Source organism: Ovis canadensis, chromosome X, assembly GCF_042477335.2.
Source record: "Ovis canadensis isolate MfBH-ARS-UI-01 breed Bighorn chromosome X, ARS-UI_OviCan_v2, whole genome shotgun sequence".
NCBI classification, from domain to species: Eukaryota; Metazoa; Chordata; class Mammalia; order Artiodactyla; family Bovidae; genus Ovis; species Ovis canadensis.
This window is the reverse complement of record NC_091727.1, coordinates 81,207,544-81,226,576: the sequence shown is the minus strand read 5'-3', so window position 1 is coordinate 81,226,576 and position 19,033 is coordinate 81,207,544. Positions and strand designations below refer to the sequence as shown.

The 19,033-nt window shown below is 60.5% G+C and overlaps 1 protein-coding gene and 1 pseudogene across 4 annotated transcripts in view; one reads left to right on the top strand and one right to left on the bottom strand.

The window, feature by feature from the left end:
* The first annotated feature begins 130 nt into the window (after positions 1-130).
* On the top strand, positions 131-688 carry LOC138930771 (large ribosomal subunit protein P1 pseudogene; annotated as a pseudogene).
* An 8,886-nt stretch (positions 689-9,574) lies between these two features.
* Positions 9,575-19,033, bottom strand: part of FLNA (filamin A) — a 25,180-nt gene continuing 15,721 nt past the window's right edge. For 2 of the 4 annotated variants that reach the window (XM_070290432.1, XM_070290431.1), the window contains 20 exons: positions 18,599-18,788; positions 18,419-18,442; positions 15,960-16,207; positions 15,757-15,852; positions 15,470-15,572; positions 15,240-15,380; positions 14,971-15,099; positions 14,617-14,790; positions 14,355-14,516; positions 14,053-14,256; positions 13,824-13,976; positions 13,585-13,707; positions 13,198-13,464; positions 12,929-13,066; positions 12,643-12,758; positions 11,974-12,106; positions 11,068-11,244; positions 10,685-10,903; positions 10,396-10,599; positions 9,575-10,062 (listed from right to left, as the gene is read on the bottom strand). In XM_070290432.1, the coding sequence (XP_070146533.1) occupies positions 9,875-10,062; positions 10,396-10,599; positions 10,685-10,903; positions 11,068-11,244; positions 11,974-12,106; positions 12,643-12,758; positions 12,929-13,066; positions 13,198-13,464; positions 13,585-13,707; positions 13,824-13,976; positions 14,053-14,256; positions 14,355-14,516; positions 14,617-14,790; positions 14,971-15,099; positions 15,240-15,380; positions 15,470-15,572; positions 15,757-15,852; positions 15,960-16,207; positions 18,419-18,442; positions 18,599-18,788 (3,189 nt within the window). In that variant the 3' untranslated portion in view covers positions 9,575-9,874. The remainder of the gene's footprint in view (positions 10,063-10,395; positions 10,600-10,684; positions 10,904-11,067; positions 11,245-11,973; positions 12,107-12,642; positions 12,759-12,928; positions 13,067-13,197; positions 13,465-13,584; positions 13,708-13,823; positions 13,977-14,052; positions 14,257-14,354; positions 14,517-14,616; positions 14,791-14,970; positions 15,100-15,239; positions 15,381-15,469; positions 15,573-15,756; positions 15,853-15,959; positions 16,208-18,418; positions 18,443-18,598; positions 18,789-19,033) is intronic. The other 2 variants (XM_070290434.1, XM_070290433.1) reach the window with 1 other exon arrangement.

The following is a 19,033-nucleotide window of genomic DNA, read 5'->3' as shown; positions in this document are numbered from 1 at the left end:
CCAGCTGGCCTAGTCTTTTGAGACAAGAGACGGGAATCCCACAGTGGTCCAGTGGTTAAGATTCCATGCTTCCACTGCAGGGGACAGGCTCAGTTCAATTCTTGGTCTGGGAATTAAGATCTGGCATGCCATGCTGTGCAGCCAAAAAAGAGAGATCCCTTTCTTCCACAGCCCCAAAGGTACTTGGTTCTTCTGAGAAGCCAAGGCCATTTTGGGGTGAGGCCCTCACTTCATCTCGCGACTAGCACTGAGCCAGCAGCCCCACGGAGCACTCACCCACACTGTGGCTTCTGTCTCGGAGCTTCCTTGCACCTACTCAGCCCTCATTCTGCCCAGTGAGGTGATGGTCACAGAGGATAAGATCAGTGCCCTCGTTAAAACAGCCAGTGTAAATGTTGACCCTTTCTGGCCAGGCTTGTTTGTAAAGGCTTTGGCCAGTGTCAGCATCGGCAGCTTCATCTGCCATGTGGGGGCTGGTGGACCTGTCCCAACAACTGGTGCTGCACCACCATAAGGTCCTGCCCCCTCCACCACTGCTGCCCCAGCTGAGAAGAAGAAAGAAAGAAAAAAGAATCTGAAGACTCTGATGATGACATGAGCTTTGCTCTTTTTGACTAAACCTCTGTAGTAACTTCCCTGGTGGCTCAGATGGTAAAGTGTCTGCCTACAACGTGGGAGACCCAGGTTCGATCCCTGGGTCGGGAAGATCCCCTGGAGAAGGAAATGGCAACCCTCTCCAGTACTCTTGCCTGGAAAATCCCATGGATGGAGGATCCTGGTAGGCTACAGTTCATGGAGTCACAAAAAATCAGACACGACTGAGCAACTTCACTCACTTTAGTAACACATTCAAGAAGAAACTGAGCTCTTTAGAGAGAGACTGAGAGAAAATCTCTGCAACATATGGAGCACAGGGCTAACAGCCCTGCTATATGCCAATCAGGGTCTTTTGGGGAGGCAACTGCTTAGTATCAATAAACATGGTAAATGCCCATAGGTTTTGACCTGGTAGTTCCACTTAAAGGTAATATCTATCCTGAGGGAGATTTTCAAATCTTCAGAGGTGCTAACAAACAAACAAGAAGAACAGAAAAAGTTATACTACATCAGTTGGGGATTTGTTATGTAAACTATTGTACATGTGTTCTGTTCAGTACCTTGTGGCCAGAGATGACATGAGCTAGACTTTTGTGTAGTGACAAGGAAGACTTTTGCAGATATATTATTGCAGTTAAAATCACACTGAATATACAGGGTGTGTGTTTTTTTAACCTGAGTGAGGAACTATGTAGGTGATCCCATAGAAGAATATAGTTAGAGGTGAGAAACAGAATTGTTAACAGTCTTGCCTAAAACAATGTTTTGTAAAAATCTTCAATTATGTGCTTTAAAAATATCCACGGTGGTAAGGTAAAATGGTCCAGCCACAGTGGAATGCAAATTGGCAGTTTCTTCTAAGGCTAATCGACCACTTCCTTAGGACACAGCACTTGCACTGCTGGGCATTCATGCCAATGAAATGGAAAATTCTGACCACAGGAAAGCCTGGATACAAATGTTCAAAGCAGATTTTTTCTAGAAACCTAAAAGTGGAAACAGGCAACAGTGGGTGAAGGCTTGAACAACTGTGGCTGACCCACACCAAGGAAGAAGGCTAGCAATACACAGGGAGAACTGACTGCTGAAACCAATTGAGATGGATGGATCTCAAGGGCAGTGTGTGATTAAAAAAAGCACACCCCGTTATCAAATTGCATGGTTTCATTAATGTACTGACGTGTGTGTGTGTGTGTGTGTGTGTGGCAAGGTATGCAGCATCCTAGCTACCCATCCAGGAATCGAACCCAAGCCATTGGCAGTGGGAGTGTGGTGTCTTAAACACTGGCGCGCGCGCGCGCACACACACACACACGCACACACACACACGGTGTCTTAAACACTGGCGCACGCACACACACACACACACGCACACACACACACACACGCCCGAGCAGCTTTCCGATGGTACCAATGCCACTTCCTGGTGAGGGCCCACTGGCTACGCAACACGCTGATGCTGGCGCAACAACGGGAGGGGCATTTCCCTGTAACTTCCCGTGAACTTAACTCCTTCAGAATACAAGCTCACACCAAAGGCACACAGCAGGGCTTGGCGTGTACACTCGCGTGACTCTGCACGGAAAGTCTGAATCTCCCAGCAGGGAGGTCGACCAGCCCACAGGACGCCCGCCTAGGGACTGAGGAAAGAGAGCCCGAAGGCCGAGCGGAGGGCGGAGCTCACGCGATCGGCCTGCTCTGACTGGGCCATAGAGGTGCCCGTCACAAAGCGGGACGGGCTTGCTCGGAGCTACGGGGCGGGTCTTCCCAGGAGCCTAGCATGGTCATTGGCGAATCAAGCCAGAAGAGGTGGGCAGGAAGGCGGGGCTCCATGTCTTCCGGTGGGCGGGCTGAGGCGGGGAGCCAGAGATGACCGCCGCGGGGGCGGTCAGCGCGGGGCTCGAAGCGCGGAGACGGCCCCTCTGCTCCGTGTCCCCACCCTCCATCTCGGTACTCGGCCGCCCGCCCTCTGGGTCCTGGGCGGGGCCAGAGCCCCGCAGTTCCCTGGGTTGTGCGCCCTCTCTTGCGGGGAAGGCGAAGAGACTCTTCCCCCGAGCCTAGGGACCTGGAGACCCTGGGGATTCCGTCGGGGCCCGCTCTCGGCAGGACTCCCCCTGATGTACTGAGGGCGTTTGGCCCTCGAGATGGCCCAGGACAGTGTATTGGGGGCGCCCAGTGACCGGGGGAGCAGGGAGGGTGGGCGGCAACCCCGCCAAGATGCCAAAGGGCAGGGTCAGAGGGTCTCCGCTCGGCCCCGCCCTCCAGTCCTGGCCTCTGAGGGCGGCCTTGCCCAGCGCTCCTGATGCCTTCCACCCTCGCAGGGTCTAGAATCTGGCCGCCTCCAGCCGCCCCCACCCCTTGCCCGGCGCACCGTGTTCCACCGCCCGTGAGTGTGACTGGGATGATTCTCTGTGAAGCCCGGATCCGGTCCCCTTCCCCCCGCCCCACACGGAGTAACAAGGGAGAGGTGGGCAGAGCTGAGCCCAGTGCCCAGAAACGTGGAGTCGGCCAGGGGTGCCATGCTTCTGGAGGTGGGGAGGGCCCGAAGTAACAGTCTTCCCCCTGTCACTCGACAAGTGTGGCCCGCTGGGAGGGAATCTTGCCCAAGCACTCCTGTTCTCCAGGACCACCTATGGTTGCAGCCCTCAGTGCCTGCTGCCTGCCTCTTCCCTGGAGGCCAAGGTGAGTGAGCCCAGCAGGGAGAGAAACCTCCTGGCTTCACTAGGAGTGGATGCGATCAGAAACCATCCATCCCGACGCTGGTTCTCATGCTGGAAGGGTTGTGAGAACACCTGGAGGGCTCACTCAAAGCCGGCTGTAGGGCCCCGCCCTAGAATCTCTGATCTTGCACATCTGGGGTGGGGCTTGAGCATTTGCAACTCCAACAAGCTCCTGGTGCTCCTGCCGCTGCTGGTACAGAAACCCCACAGTAAGCGCGCTGCTCTAGAGGCCTAAGACTCCTAGGTGTGTGCCCCCTGCCTTTCTCCTGGACTGGCTCTCTGCAGGGTCCCGGCAGGGTTGGGAGAAGCATGGAGGCTGGTGGCTCTCGCGAGATCTGTGGCTTCCCGTTGAGCAGTCGTCACCCTTCCCTGCCTGAAGCTGAAGGAGGGGGCTGTCCACAGCCCAGGCTGGATCAGGTGTCAGGTTTGTCGAGTTGCTCAACAGCTCCTCACTTGGACCGATAACATCTGGGCAGGTAGGAGGGTGGGGCGAGATCAGATCCAGTGCCTGGGTGTGGGAATGGAAGAACTATCTGATGAGGCAGAGGAAAAAGGCGTGCATGCCGAGGTCAGGGATGGGAAAGGAACATCAGCCCTGAGACCAAGTGTGGGTCTGGGGGAGCATGGAGACCCGAAGAGTTTCCCAGGTGGTGCTAGTGGCAAAGAACCCACCTTCTGATGCAGGAGACGTAAGGAGATGCGGGTTCAATCCTTGAGTCGGGAAGACCCGTGGAGGAGGGCATGGCAATCCACTGCAAGATTCTTGCCTGGAGAATCCCATGGACAGAGGAGCCTGGTGGACTACAGTCCATGGGATTGCGAAGAGTCGGACACGACTGAAGTGCCTTAGCACACACGCAAGGGGGTTGTCTGCCCAGGAACTGCCCTGACAGTTGTCTGGTCTGCAGGTGTGGTCAGCCTTCTCTCACTGGTGGGAAGCCGCTGCCTTTCCTGCCACACGTTCCTCACCAAGAGGATCTCCCAGCTCCTGGGTGATGCTGTCCAGACCTCCTCAACACCCAGCGCCACCACCCACTTCTTTGGCCAATCTTTGCCGAGGCTGGTCTGTCTTTGGCTCCAGGATGGCCCGCCATCCAGTTGGAGCCACAGATGAAAAGCAATGCCAGTGTCCAGCTGCCCCATGTGCCCAGAACCAGCAGCTCTGGAACCCCAGCCCCCGAGTACATTCTTGCAGTGGGATCATTTTGGGGGTGGGGCGGGGTGCTGGCGCTTTGATTGGCATTTACCAAGGCCCTCTCTTGCACCCTTTTCCTTTGAGTTGTTAGTCGTTTCTTATTGACTGGTTCAAGTTCTCTATACATTAATGATATGAGCCCTGAGTCACATCTTGGTAATATTTTTTGCCCCACTTTGTCACTTGTCTCTTGACTTGGTGGTTTGGGGTTTGTGTTTGACTAGGCAGATGATCTTAGCGTTTGTGTCATCAGACTTTCCAGGCTCTTCCTAATGGTTTCTGGGGTTTCTTGTCGGTTTATTTTCTTCCAGTTGACTTAGGGTGATCTTGTCCATTTAAAGTCATCGTGTATAAATTACCCATTGCTGAATAACAAGGGGCTACCCAGGTGACGCTAGCAGTAAAAACCTGCCTGTCAACATAGGAGACATAAGAGACATGGGTTGGGAAGATGCCCTGGAGAAGCCAATGGCAACACACACTAGTACTCTTGCCTGGAGAATCCCATGGACAGAGGAGCCTGGAGGGCTACAGTCCATGGGGTTGCAAAGAGTTGGACACGACTGAAGTGATTTAGCACACAAGCATGCATAGCAAATTAGCCCAAATGGCGTGTAGTCCCTTAAAACAACCAGCACTTGTGATCTCCCAGGTGTCTGAAGGACAGGATTCTAGAAGGCCTGGCTGGGGCTTCTGGCCTGGGGTCCATCACAGGCTGCAGTCAAGGCTTCTCCGGGGCCAGAGCCCTCTGGTCTGCCTGGGGAGTCGGAGTGGGAGGGGGGTAGGCTCTGCTTCTGGAGGGTTCACGGGGCTGCGGCAGGGGACGGTCCCTCCCCACCGGGCTGCTCGGGTCAGGCCTTCCCCAGATCCAGCGATCTCAGAGAGACAGAGCAGCCCCGAGATGGAAGCCAAAGTGTTTGTCTCATAACTCACTCCCTCGCCTCTGCTGTGGTTTTATGGTTCTCACTGGTCACCCCGTGGAAAAGAGAGCAGTACCTGCGTGGGCCTGGGTTCTTCACGTTCGTGCCGCATGAGAAGGCTCCAAGGAGTGTCCCTGCCCCTGAGCCCGGGTGTGGGACTCCCAGGCTGCCCAGACCCCTCAGGAATGTGTCGTTTGTGGAAGCAGGGGTGGCGGGTTGCAGCCCGGAACCAAGCCATGCCAGGTGTGTGTTGTACAGACAGAGTGGCTTTTCACCTTGAAATGGTTGCAGACCAAACACACGGAAAGCCAGAGAAAGAGAGACCATGTGATGATCCCAGCATGGCCCGCAGAGCCCGTGGCGTGTGCCCTCTGCCCTCCTCCCAGGAGTCTGCAGCCCGAAGGGCCATCCCAGCTGGTGGTGCAGCCCTGGGCACGGGTGCAAAAGCTTTCTCACCCTGGCAGCCCGTGCACGCCATGGCTGTGCAAGTGCTCAGGCCTGAGCCCCGTGCTCTCTGACCTCCGAGGCGTCCCCACCCTGTGGTCAGCCCTGCCCGCAGCCCCTCCTTCTCAGGGGCCCCCCGTTGAGGGGGTGAAGGCTGATGAGCCCCTTTTCTTCAATGACTATGCCCGGTAGCCCTGGGCTGGGCTGGTGCCAGCCTGGGGTGGCAGCTGAGTGTCCCGTTGGTCCCAGGAAGGCGCTCCCGCTGTGCCCATGGGGGACGTGCCCACCGCCCCACCTCCTGGCTGGGACTGAGACGGGACTCCTGGTGACACGCTTGGTGGCTCTGAATGTGTCATGCAGCTTCTGTGGGCGGTGAGGGCTCCTCCTGTTGCCTCTTGCTTCTGGGCAGTGCTGGGGCCCTTGGCGCAAGCTCCTGGCCCCGTCCATGGCCACTACGCTCTTCTTGAGCCTGAAAACCCTGGCCTCGGGAGAGCCGGGCTCTCTGTCTCCATCCCGGGGCAGAAGCAGAGGCTGAGGCTGAGCTTGCGGGGCCTGTCCTCGGGGATCGTGGACGTGGCTCGTGGGGCAGGATGTGGGGCCACTGCAGGGTCCTGGGGTCTCCTGGAGAGGCTCAAGCCCCCTGTGGCCCCAGACTCCTGGGCCCGCTGACTGTTCCCCTATGTAGAGCCGCCTTGCAGCCGCTGAGCCCCAGGCACAAGGACCGACAAGGGGCCGGCTGCCCTGCCATCTTTGCCCTCCTCAGGCCTGCCTTCCTTAAGCCTGCCCTCAGGCCCAGGGCTGCATGGTCAGTGTCTTCCCTCTCCTGCCTCCCAGGCGCTGTGGCTTGCGGAGCTCCTGCAGGTACCCGCCTGGTGGACGGGCACAGTATGGGCAGCGGCCCAGCCCTGACCCCGCCCCACTGTCTGCCTGCCCCGGGCTTCACCCTCGTCCTCGTCCTCCGCCCGCCAAGCATGATGGTGCCTGCCCTCAGGAGCTCAGGCATCTGGAGCAGCCCAGCCTCTGCCAGTGCCGGGTCCCGGAGTAGTCCCCCTCATTCAGCCCTGCTCCCTGGGCTGAGGCCTCCCTGGGCTCATGGGGACCTTGCAGACATCCGTGGCGAGTGGTGGAGCTGGCTGAGGCCAGCCTGATCTCTGAGCAGCACAGCGTGCCCTTGCCGGGTGCATAAGTCCTCCTGGGGGTGCCCCTGGCCTGTGGAGGAGGCTGCTGTAGGTGGCGGGCCTTGTCCTCTGGGGACCTGTCCACAGCTGGGACGTGGAGCTGGATGATACACACACAGAGCTTGGACGTGGACCTGGATGATCCACACAGACGCACAGATGCACACACACTCGAGTTCCTGGCTGCCAGTATCCATTATGCATGTTTGCTGACTGTTACTTGTCCACAGCTGGGACCTGGAGCTGGATCACACACACACACACAGGCACACATGCATGCACACACACACACACACACACACGGAGCTGAAACACACACACATACACTGGAGCTGGAACACACACACACACACACACACACACACACTGGAGCTGAAACACACACACACATACACTGGAGCTGGATCACACACACACACACACACACACACTGGAGCTGAAACACACACACACACACACACACACACACACACACACGAGTTCCTGGCGGCCAGCGTCCATCACTCTTCACGTTCACTGACCCTGACTTATCAGCTGCTCCCCCCTTGGCTCACTGCCTCCGTCGGTGTTCCAGTGGGGTGCCCGTCAGTGCCCTGGCCCTGTGCCCTCGAGTGGGGTGTGGCTGCCCAGACTGGGGGCCGTGCAGGACTTCCAAGGGTCTCTAGACCTCCGTCGCCATCATTGAAACACCAAGGCTCTCTCTCTGTGGGTGGGTGGCCGTCCCATCCTGAGGGGCACTGTGCCCCTCGCTTCACCTAGGTCCGCCCCACCCTCCTGGGGGAGCGGGCACCAGGGAGAGTGGGTTGCAGGGGTGCCCCGGGGTGGCGGGGGGGGGGGCGGGTGTGGTGTGAGGGTGGTCAGTTCCCCCGTCCCCCTGACTCAGAGCAGACAGGACCTGCAGGATGCGGGGGCCACTCCCCACAGGGTGACCAGACACCCCTTCGCCAGGCTTAGTAGGAAATAAGGGCCCTGGCGGGCGCCTGTGGCTGGACCCCTCTGCTCCGGGGGGGGGCCAGGTCTCATGCTGCTTGCCCCCAGCATATGGGCTCCTGGTGCCATCTGCGTGTCCCCCTCTCCAGAAGCCCTCCAGAGGTGGCGCCCTGTCTCGCTCCCTCCTGCCTGACTGGTCGAGGCTCTGGCCTGGTCTGGCCCGTGGCCTCTCTTCAGGGCTGTCCTCAGGGTCGTTCCCCCTGTAGGTTCCAGCTTCTCCCCTTGCTGCCCCTCGGGCCTCATGACAGCCTGGGTGCGATGTATTATCCAGGGAGGGACAGGAGTCCTGTCTCCTGGTTACACTCTCCTCTGGGGCCATTCTCCCTCTGGGGGCCCCCACCAGCCGGGCTTTGGAACAGGGGATGGCACGGAGGGCTGATGGCAGGGAGGACTGTCTGCTCTTGGCAGGCTGGTCCAGGCAGCAGGCAGGAGAATCTCGGTGAGTCCAGGTAGGGGAGACTGTTTCTGGTGGGCCAGCAGAGGTGAGAAGGGGCTGATTGGCGGGCGGGGGGGGGGGGTCCCGTTCCCTGCCCCCACCCCAGGGTGGGACTTCTCCAGGCTTGCATCTGCCTCTTTTTGCCCCCTTGTCCAGCTGAGCAGCTTCTAGAAGTGTTTTCTGTAGACCAGTGGCTGTACGCACTCTGCCTGCTCCCTCCATGGCAGAAGGGGCTGGGGGCTGGGTGAGCCCTTGATGGGCCTGCAGGAGCTGGCCCCTGGCCCGTCTGATCCTGTTTCTCTCCTTTCCTAAGCTCACACTCATCACTGAGGTGGCCGACAAGCAACTGTGCCATGAACCCTGGGCTCATGCTGGCCCAGAAGTTGCTTCCAGAAAGGGGTATGGCTACCAGGTGCCCCATTGAGAGAGGAAGCTTGAAAGCTGGAGCCCTGGCTGGCTTTAACAGCCTTCCTGACCTGCAGACCCGGGGTGGGCTGTGTGGAGAAGGTGGGAATTCTGAACAGCTATTCAGAATAGCATGCTAAGGGGCTGAGATTGCTCTACCATGCCGAGGGCACAGCCCACCCAGGCACAGGTCAGACAGGCGCGGGTTCAGAAGGACCTAGTGAGGATGGGCAGATGCTGGCCAGGGGGCAGGGCTTTGAAGGTGTCCACCTGCTGCCACCTGTGTGGCTTGGGGACAGCCCCTTACCAGGGGCTGGTGGTACATTTAAGATGCCTGGGTCATGGCCAGGAATCTGCTGGGATTTGGCCTTCTGTTTACCTGGCCCTCCCACCCGGCACACAACCTCCTGTAGCCTGGTCGAGGCCTGGCCTTCCCCTGGGACAGCATCTGTCCCTGGTATGATCTGGGACAAGGACAATCATGTCAGGCTTGGTTCTTGGGGCACTAGACACCCCCTGGCCTGCATGGATCGGAAGCCAGGGAGGCAGAGAGGAGGCGGAGTCCCCAGGTACCCCCTAGGTGCTCAGGCAGCAGAGGGGGCTGGAGCAGAAGATCCCACAGCCTGTGGTCTGGGCCCACAGCTCCAGCCACCCTGTCAGCCCTCTTTGCCACAAAGCTTGAGTCATGCTCAGGAGAACGGAAGCAGAACTTTTATTCCTCTTGGCTAGGGGAGAGAACTAGCGGGCAGGTGTGCATGGCCCCCCCCCTTCACCCCTTCCAGAACCAAAGAAGACAGGCAGGCTGCCTCTGCTCGCCTCTCTCCTTTGCCCATGTGGAGGCAGGTGAGCGCAGCACAGGGCAGGGTCAGGCTGCAGTGATGGGGTGGCCAGGGCTGGCCGGGGCTGGGGCGGGTGCTGCTTGGGTGGCAAGGGGCGGGCGCAGGGGCACTTCTCGTCCTGGGAGCTGGTGGCTGGCAGGCGCACAGCACTCAGGGCACCAGGACTCGGTAGGGGCTGCCTGGGATGTGCTCGTCACCCCACTTGACCACCAGAGTGTACTCCCCCTTGTCCTTGAGCAGGTAGGACACGCTGTAGAGCCTGCTGCCCACGTGTTTCACCAGGATCTCCTCACAGGGCGTCCGGGGCCCATGCACGCCAACCAGCAGCATGTTGTTGCCTGGGAGTGGGGGCCAGAGCCTCACTGCCAGGCCCCAAGCTCCCTCCCATCAGTGGTGACTGCAGCGACCTGCTTTGTTCCTGCCCTGGGTCCTCCCCTTCCCACCTTGCCTGTCTTGGGGTGACAGCCCTTCTTAAAAACAGCCAGCACCCTGTCCTCCCAGAACAACCAAAGAACCTGCAGTTCCTCCAGGGCCCTGGAGGGCAGAGGAACTAGTAGGGGGGCCCAGAAGGCCCCCAAAGAGGCCTTCCCACCCGCTCTTTCCCAGGCACAGCCTCTCTGCTTTTCTCTCCAGCCTCCCATTTTTGGAAGGGCTGGGGCCCACACACCCACCTGCTTTGCTGCAGTCCACCGTGAAGCTGCTCTTCTGGCCCATGTAGGCCTTGCTCAGCCCCACGCCTTTGGCCAGCACCTTGCTGGCATCGGTGGGACCCGGGCCTGGGGCACTGTGCTGGGGGACGGTGGCAGTCTTGGTCAGGGAGTCCACAAACACGGATGACGTCTCATGGAGGCTGTGGTTGCTGACGAGGCGGTGACCTGCAGGGCAGAGCAGTGGACAGCCAAGAGGTGGCGGGAGTGCCCAGCAATGGGTTGTGTAGCAGCCGTCTGGCACCAGGCTTACCTGTGACTCTGGCCTTGAAGGGGCTGCCCGCAATGTGGTAGGGGCCGCCGTACTTGATGGAGATGAGGTAGCTGCCAGGTGCCATGGGGGTGTAGGTGACGCGGTAGCCCTCAGGGCACTCGTGGCAATCCATCTTCACCTTGGAAGGCCCGTCGATGGTGACTGAGAGGGCACCAGCGCCCGCATTGCTGGTGTTCACGATAAACTCAGCTGGGCTCCCTGGGGGCACGGGAAGGTAGGTACAGCTGGCCTGGCCCGTTGCCCCACCCCCCACCCCAACAGAGTCTTGTCACCTCCGCACGCCACCTGTTGTCACCAAGAGCTTGGAGGAGGGAACCCTAGTCATTGTGTTCACACACCAGAAGCCACTCATGCTGACCTACCTGTGATGCCGCCTTCCAAGCCAGCTCCATAAGCAGACACCAGGCCTGGGTCCCCTCCATGCCCAGGCTCCCCAACTCGGATCTTGAAGGGGCTCCCCGGGATGTGGGTGCCGTTGAATTTGACATCAATCAGGTAGATGCCATTCTCCCGTGGGATAAAGCGCACAGCATACTTATCTGAGGAACAGAGAAGTAGGTGGTGGGCCTGGGGTCCCTCCTCTAAAACTGAGCAAGTGGCATGTGCCCACCAATATGAGTCTAGCAGGTCTCGGGGCCCAGTTAGCTTCTTCTGGGAACTGTGCTGGGCACCTTCACCCTACTGTACAGAAATCCTGAAGCCCGAGGGATGAAGCTTTAGATGCCCAAGCTACTGACAGATGCCCAAGCTCACTTTAGATGCTGCAGCATTTGGACTGAAGTCTTTTGTAAGCAAGACACCTGCTTCAATGCCTCCTTAGAAAGGCTACCCTGAATGTCATATCCACCACATGCTAACTGGGGCCCAGAGATAGGCAGGAACTTGCTCGAGGTCATACAGCCAGCAAGGGGCAGGACTTAGCCATGGACGAGTCAAATTGAGCAGCTCCTCCCACCCCCAAGCCTGTCTGTGAGTTCCAGGCCCTGGCAGGACCAACTGCTAGACTTGGGGTCTCTCTTGTAAGAGATGGCAGGATCATGCCTCCAGAGGGCTTTGTCCTTTCTAACAGCATGGCTGCTGAGCCCAGTCCCCAAGGGCTTGGGTCCCAAGTAGGGGGCGGGGGGCCCAGGCCCTGTCTCGGCTGCTTGCAGATTATGTGTCTTGCTTTACACTCTCAGCCTGCTTCCAGCCAGCAGGGCCGGCCTGGGGAGGCCCACTGCTCCCAGCAGTGCCCGGGTGGATGGCTGGGTGGCCAGGCAGGGCCTCACCTTGGTCGATCTCGGTGACATAGCACTCCTCCAGGGCTCCTGAGGGGCTGTGCACCTTGGCATCGATTGCCCCCTTGGCCCCATTCAGGCTGACTGCAAAAGAGGCTGGCTGGTTGACCTTTAGCCCTGACTCCTGGAAGCACAGCAGACATGGTTAGGATAGCGGAGGCTGGCGGGGGTTGGGGGGGGGCGTGAGGGGAGGCTGGGCCCCAGAAGCAGGAGGCCCAGGGGGAGGCACTTACCCATCTGGCGTCCAAGTGGGTTTAAAGAGGGAGAGCCAGCGCTTCTCGAGGGGCAGCAAGCTCCAGGCACACACCCCAAACCCCTAGCCCCACGCACTCCAGGCACACAGCGGGTAGGCGGGAAGCAGGGCGCCCCCCGGCCCACAAGCAGCACTCAGCAGCCCTGGCAGGTGGCTGTCCCTCTTTAAACCTCAGCCCTGGTGCTCAAGGGGCACAGGCTTCTGTTCAAAGCCTTTAGACCTGAGACACGAGAAAAACTCCACGCGGCCGTCAGGGGTGCGTCCTGCCGACCCAGGCATGGGCTGTTCCCGGCCAGAGCAGAAGCAGCCCGGTGCCCTGAGCTGGGCTGGCTGGGTCCCTGGACACAGGAACTCTGGTCTGGCCGGGCACAGGAGCCCCAGGCGGGCGGTTTCTCTCAGTGCCTCACCTGAAGACTAGAAACAGTAAGGCGGCGGGCGTCACCAGACGGAGAAGCCACAGGTACCACGAAAGGGCTATCGGGGATGTGCTCCTCGTTGAACTTGACTGACACCTCATAGTCACCTGGATGGGGAGCGAGAACAAGATGGCCATGCATGCCTCCCCCCCGACAGCCCAAGAGGCCCTGGGGCCTCAGGGTGTTGAGAGGGGGAGAAGGTGGAGATCTCTGTATAGACCTGGACGGGCACCCAGCCCCAAGGGGCAGCCTGCCGGCCCCAGCCAGACCGCAGTACCTGGCTCCTGGACCACATAAGCCACGCCACAGGAGCCATCCTTGCGGTCCTCGAAGGAGATCTCGGCCTTGCTGGGGCCCTCGACAGCAATGGCCAGGCCCCCTGCACCAGCTTCCCGGGTCCAAATGCTAAACTCGGCTGCAGGAAGGCAGAATGTGTCCTCATGGAGGGCTGTGCTCCCCACCCCCAGCATGGGCTGCTGGAGACTTCCTCCCTCCCACTGCACCCCCAGCCGGGAGCAGACAGAGCCCCAAAGGAAGCAGGCCTACCTGGCACTCCAGCTTCAGCCCTTTCCAGGCCAGGGCCCCCGGCACGGACCTTGTGGGCTCCCCCTTCCCCCAGGGGCCCCACAGTGAACTGGAAAGGGCTCCCGGGCACGTGCTGGCCCTTGTACTTGACGCTGACTGTGTGCATGCCCATCTCAGCAGGCACAAAGCGGATGCAGTAAGTATGGTTCTCCCCTTCCACGATCTCGGCCTCATGGCTCTTGCCTGACGGGCTAGTCACCTGCGCTGTCATGTCCTGGATGCTAATTTCTGCAGGTGGGGGAATAGCCAGTTGAGCAAGAGACCCAGGCCACGCCTCTCTGTCCGGGGGCACCCCAGAGCTAGTGCTTAGGCCTCCCCGGGACCCGCCCAGGCGGCCACAGCTCCCACCTGGGATCTTGAGGCTGAGGTCACAGTGACTACCAACATTAGCCACCGATGGGGCCCGTCGCCTGCGCGTGATGCTCTCTTTTACACGCCCCTCGCCTGTCACCTTCACGGAGAAGGGGCTGCCTGCAGGAAGAAGGCACAACCCACACCCCAGACAGGTTACCCTCTGCTGGGGGCCCCTGGAGTGTGGCATGGAGAGTCACCCAGCAGTGGGGGAAGTGCATGGGTGCTGTACCCACCAGGCACGTGCTGGTCAGCAAACTTGATGTTGATGATATAGTTGCCAGGCTCCGTGGGGCAGTAGGTGACCCTGCATGTGCCATCCTCCAGGTCCTCTGTGTTGATGTCTACTTTGCTGGGACCCTCGATGGACAGGCTGAGCCCCCCATAGCCTGTGGGCGAGACATCCCTGAGCCAGGGGGCCAAGTATGGCAGTCTGACCCCCGCTCCCAGGTCCCTACCGCCTACCTGCATCACGTGTATCAATGATAAACTCTGCTGGCTCAAAGGTGTGGCCTTCGTGGAGGCCCTGGCCCGAGACCCGCACACGGCTGGCATCCCCGATCTCTGATTGGCTGATCACCACTGGAATGGGGCTGCTTGCCACATGCTGCCCATTCTTCTTCACGTGCACCAGGTGTTCTCCTGTCTCCTTGGGCACGAACGAGATCCCTAGGCACAGAGCGGGGCTGTCAGCCAGGGAAAGATATGCAACTACCCCCCACCCAGCTTCCCTCCCTCTCGGAAGGCCCTGTAGCCCAGCCTCTTACCCACGTGGCCGTTACGCAGCCGCTTCAGCAGACAGGGTTCTTCCCGGCCTGAGGGGGGCACCACTGTGGCAGTCAGCAGGCTGAGGTCCGTCTCGGAGATGTTGATGGGGATGTCAGCTGCAGAGCCCACCTTCAGGTGGGACATGCGCATGGAGTCGTCACCTGGCAGGGGTCAGTCACTGTGTGTCCAGGCACCGAGAGGGAGACCGCCCCCCCCCACCGCCAGCTGCCTCCTTTGTCACTGCTGCAGGCCGTCCCCTACCTGTGACCCTGGCAGTGAAGGGGCTGCCTGGGATGTGCTGTTCGTTGTACTTGACCAGGATGCTGTAGTCACCAGGTAACACGGGCAGGTAGGAGACACTGCACGTCCCATCCTGGTTGTCAGTGCAGCTGATCTCTGCTTTGGAGGGGCCCTCAATGGCCAGGGACAAGCCCCCTGGAGAGAGTTGTGAGTGAGGGTACAAACTGTGCCCGGGGACACTGCACCAACCATGCAAGCAGAGGCTGGGGGTGGGGTGGGGAGCCCTGTTTGGGGAGCATCTCCTGTGTCCAGCTCCCCCACAGATGACGGCATCCTGCCTCAATCAGGCAGGTCACGATGAGAGGGGCTGCTCACCCTCGCCCGCATCCTTGGTGTTGACGGTGAAGATAGCAGGCTTATTCACCACCCCATGTGTGAGGCCCGGCCCATAGGCTGTGACGTGGCCACAGTTGACATAATCCACGTAGAACTGTAGGGGGCTTCCTGTAGCAGAAATAGGTAGTAGGAATAGGGAGGAAGGTAGCAGGAATAGGGACCACATGGACCAGGGCCTCCCGTCATCCCCAAGTCTGTCCCACAGCCTGCCCCCCCAGGAGGTGGTCTGGCATGCTGAGTGGACGTACCTGGGATGTGCATGTTGTCATAGCGGATGTCCATCTCGTGCAGGCCAGCTTCACTGGGGGCGTAGCGCACAGTCACGGTGCCATCTTTGTTGTCAGTGATGGCGGGCTGTGCCACCTTGCCTGAGGGCATCCGTACCTCCCCTGCAGGGGAAAGGGGGGCCTGAGTCAGGGCAGCCCATGGGCACCCTCCGGCCTCTGTGGCTCCCTAGCCCCTTCCCAGCTGCACTCACCAGTGACCTCGCCCTTCTTGATGGTAAAGGGGATGACAAGGTCAAAGGGCCTCAGGCTGCTCACATCCAGCCCATTGACCCCCACCAGGGGCCTTTCTGGGGCCTGCGGGGGGCGGAGACACAGAAGGCCTGAGTGAGGAGCTGGAGGGAAAGGGAGTCCCGAGTGGTAGGCTCCAGGGTCCCTCCCTCGAAGATAGTGGAACAGGGCCTCACGGGACACCCAGCTGGTCCATCCCCAAGTGTCCCCGAGGGCGGGGTGAGCTGGGAGGCGGCAGGGCAAGCCATACCCAGGTCTGCTGGCCCCCCTGGGCGTAGGTATATGGTGGTGCCAGCTGCTGAGGCCGTAATGGTGGCTGTGCCGTGGGCTGGTCTCCAGCCAGAGCCTGCAGAGCAAGGCACAGAGCTCGAGGCTGTCGAAACCCGCGAGCCCCGTGGGGGTGGCGAGCCAGGTCCCTGCCCAGACCCCCACCCAGCCCCAGTCCCTCCTGACCGTCACTTGGAAGGGACTGTTGGGCACATGTTCACCACCGAAGCGCACGCAGATGACGTATTTGCCGGGCTGGGGAGCCGTGTAGAAAATGTCAAAGGTGCCATCCTCATTCTCAACCACGTCCACGTCCACCTCAGAGCCGTCGGGCGTGCACACAGTGCAGGTGACCTTGCCTTTGCCCGCCGCCTTGGTGTCCACGGTGATCACGGTCTCCTCCCCTATCTGGATGGTGGGGCCGATGCCAGCACCTGGTGGGGCAGGGTGGGTCCCCGAAGGGGGGGCCGGGGCATGAGCTTGGTGCTCAGGCCGTGGCCATTCACGTGTCAGCCGCTCAGGCCTCTTACTGCCAACCACCAAGCACAGCCAGGCCTCCCGCCCCCCAAGCTGGGATGGTGAGTGATTTCTCAGAAGGCAGGAAAGGTTCCCCTGAACCACCTCAAGCCCGGGAGTCCTGTCTCGGGGGGTATCCCTGTCATGTGGGAAAAGCCCAATGGTTGGCATCCAAGAGTCTGAGAAGAAGAAGGGCCTGGAAAGCCCCGAGGCCACTGCCAGGGCCTAAGCATTTGCTGCCATCTCCCCTGCCAATTTGGCCTCAGCCAGTGGTGCCCTGGACCATTCTGACTGACAGCTGAGCCTCGGGCTGCCTTCACCCCTGTGGCCATGCCCTGGCCCCCAGTGCCGTGTGCGGACGCAGTGAGGCAGAGTCCTGCTGCAGCGTGGGGCATGTGACACTTGTTCCCCACCCCTGGGGCCTGAAGTTGCAATCAGAGTTTCCTGACAACTGAGAAGGCTCGCTCGACCGGAGACTTGCAGAGAAGGGGCAGCCGGGCATGGCTTGGTGCAGGCAGGGAACCGGGAGCAGGGAAGCAGGAAGGCAGCGGGGTTAGCACCCAGGCAGTGCAGCGCAGCAGGGGGGCCAGTACCCATAGGGCAGGGAGGCAGGGGGCCCAAGCCAGAGCCACGGCTGCGAGGCGGTGAGAGCAGAGGGGAGGGACAGTGACGTTATGATCTGGGCTCAGCCATGGAGGCTCGGGGGGCTGGGGACCGTGAGGCCTGGCAGTGAGTGCTTTCTGGAGCCTGGCCCCTGCCAGGGAAGCAGCTGGCAACACCGAACCCACCCCAGGGCCAAATTCAAGGGGGTCCCCAGCCGGCCACTTGGCCGGCCCCTGAACTGTACTGTCCACTGAGGGTGCCCACTTTGCGGGGCTCCAGAACACTACGCCTGGACCCCCACCGCCCACCCCCAACTGGGAGGCCTCACCTCATACACAGCCACACCTGCTCTCCCTGGCTCGGAACCTGGACCCACCATCTAGTAAGTGGCCTGGGCCCAAACCTCAGTTAACCCCAACTGCCCGTGCTCCCTGCCCAGCACCCAGCTCTTCAGCAGGTCTGGGCTGCTCCATCCTTGAAGCCCCCCACCCCTTGAGGTTCTCCCCTCAAGCCCCACCCACCCACCAGCAGCCTAGCCCAAGCCAGCCCTGCAACTGATACCGAAGTGACTTCGGTTCCCCAACTGGGCTCTTTGCCTCCACTGGCACATGGCGGCCAAGGTAAACCAAGACCGCTCTCTCGGCCCCAGTCTTGACCCTGCCCCTGGTCCCCAAGGTCTTATCCCCTGGCCCAGGGACACGGGCCTGTCATCTCAGACCCCAAGGCCCCCTGGACGGAGTCATCAAACCCCTGCCACCCTCTAGCTTTCTCCAGGGCCACCTTGGCCAAGGTCCAGGCCTCCAGCCTCCAGAGGCTCCCATGTGCTTGTGGCCTCTTGCTGGCATCCCTGGCTGGGGCGGGCCTCCCCTCCCAGGTCTGGTTGGGGACCATCTGAATAACGTCACTGCTGGGAGGGGCAGGAAGGGAGGGAGGCAGGAAGAGGGTGGGCCACCGAGTGCACTTTGGCACTCTGAGGCTGGGCTGGGCCCCGCCATGCTGGCCGCCCAAGCAGTCAATGCTGGTGCTACGGCACTACCAGCCAGCCCCACCCACTCATGCACTGGCACCTCCCCTGACCCGGGACGCGGAGGCCCCTGGGAGGTGGGGACGGGGGTCTGTGGATCCGGCCGGGGCTGGGGACTCCCGCTGCTTGGGGGAGACCCTGGATTCAGAAGGAGGAAGTGAAAAGAGACCGGGCCTACTGCCCGCCCCCGAGACTGCCCCGGGGCACCAAGATCCCCAGACCCCAGAGCCCCCAGGGGGGTGCCTCTCAGGATGCACCTCGCCCCAAAGCTCACAGCTGCAACCCGACTTCTCAGGTGGAAAAACAGAGGCCCAGAGAGGGGGAGGGCCGGAGCACTCATGCCCAGCTCCAGAGGCCTCCCTGGGCCCTAAACCTCCAGTACCCCCCCTCTGTCCCTGCCAAGAGCTGCAGCTGGAACTATCCTGGGAATCAGCCGGAAGAAGAAAGGAAGCTGCCCTCTGGGCAGAAGGGGCATTGGGAGTGGCCCCAGCAAGCAGCTTACCTAGCCCGTGACCTCCGATTGACACTGAGGTGAGAGGGCAGAGAGCAAGGAGAAAGGTCAGGTGAGTCACTCAAGGGGGCGGCCCCCACTCCCACACGCCGCCCCAAGCAGCGAGCCCTTGCACACAGGCACACCCAAGCCCCGTGCTGAGCGCCATGGCTGCTGGCACGCTGGGCTCACCTGTGACAGTGCACTTGCTGGCATCCCCTGTGGGCACGGCGCGGACACGGTATGGGGAGAAGGGGATCTCGTCACCACCATACTTGATGAGGATAGTGTAGCGGCCTGTCACGTCTGGCACGTAGGCTACTGTGTACGTGCCGTCATGGTTGTCTTGGATGTGTGTCTTCTTGGGCTTGCCCTCCGGGTCCTGTGTAGCAGAGCACAGGGAAGAACAGTTGGTCCAAGCTCTCCCTGGCCCAGGATTTCCTCAGGTCCTCTCAGAGGACCAAGTGTCAAGCACTGCTGCTGCAGGGTCAGCCACCATGGCCCAAAATGGCTGCCTGCATCCAGCACTGTCCTTTACTTATTTCCCCACAGGCAAGGTCCAAAAGGGAAGCCCCCGATGACAGGCATGGCCAGGAAACTTGGCACCTATCCTGCTTTATCCCCACA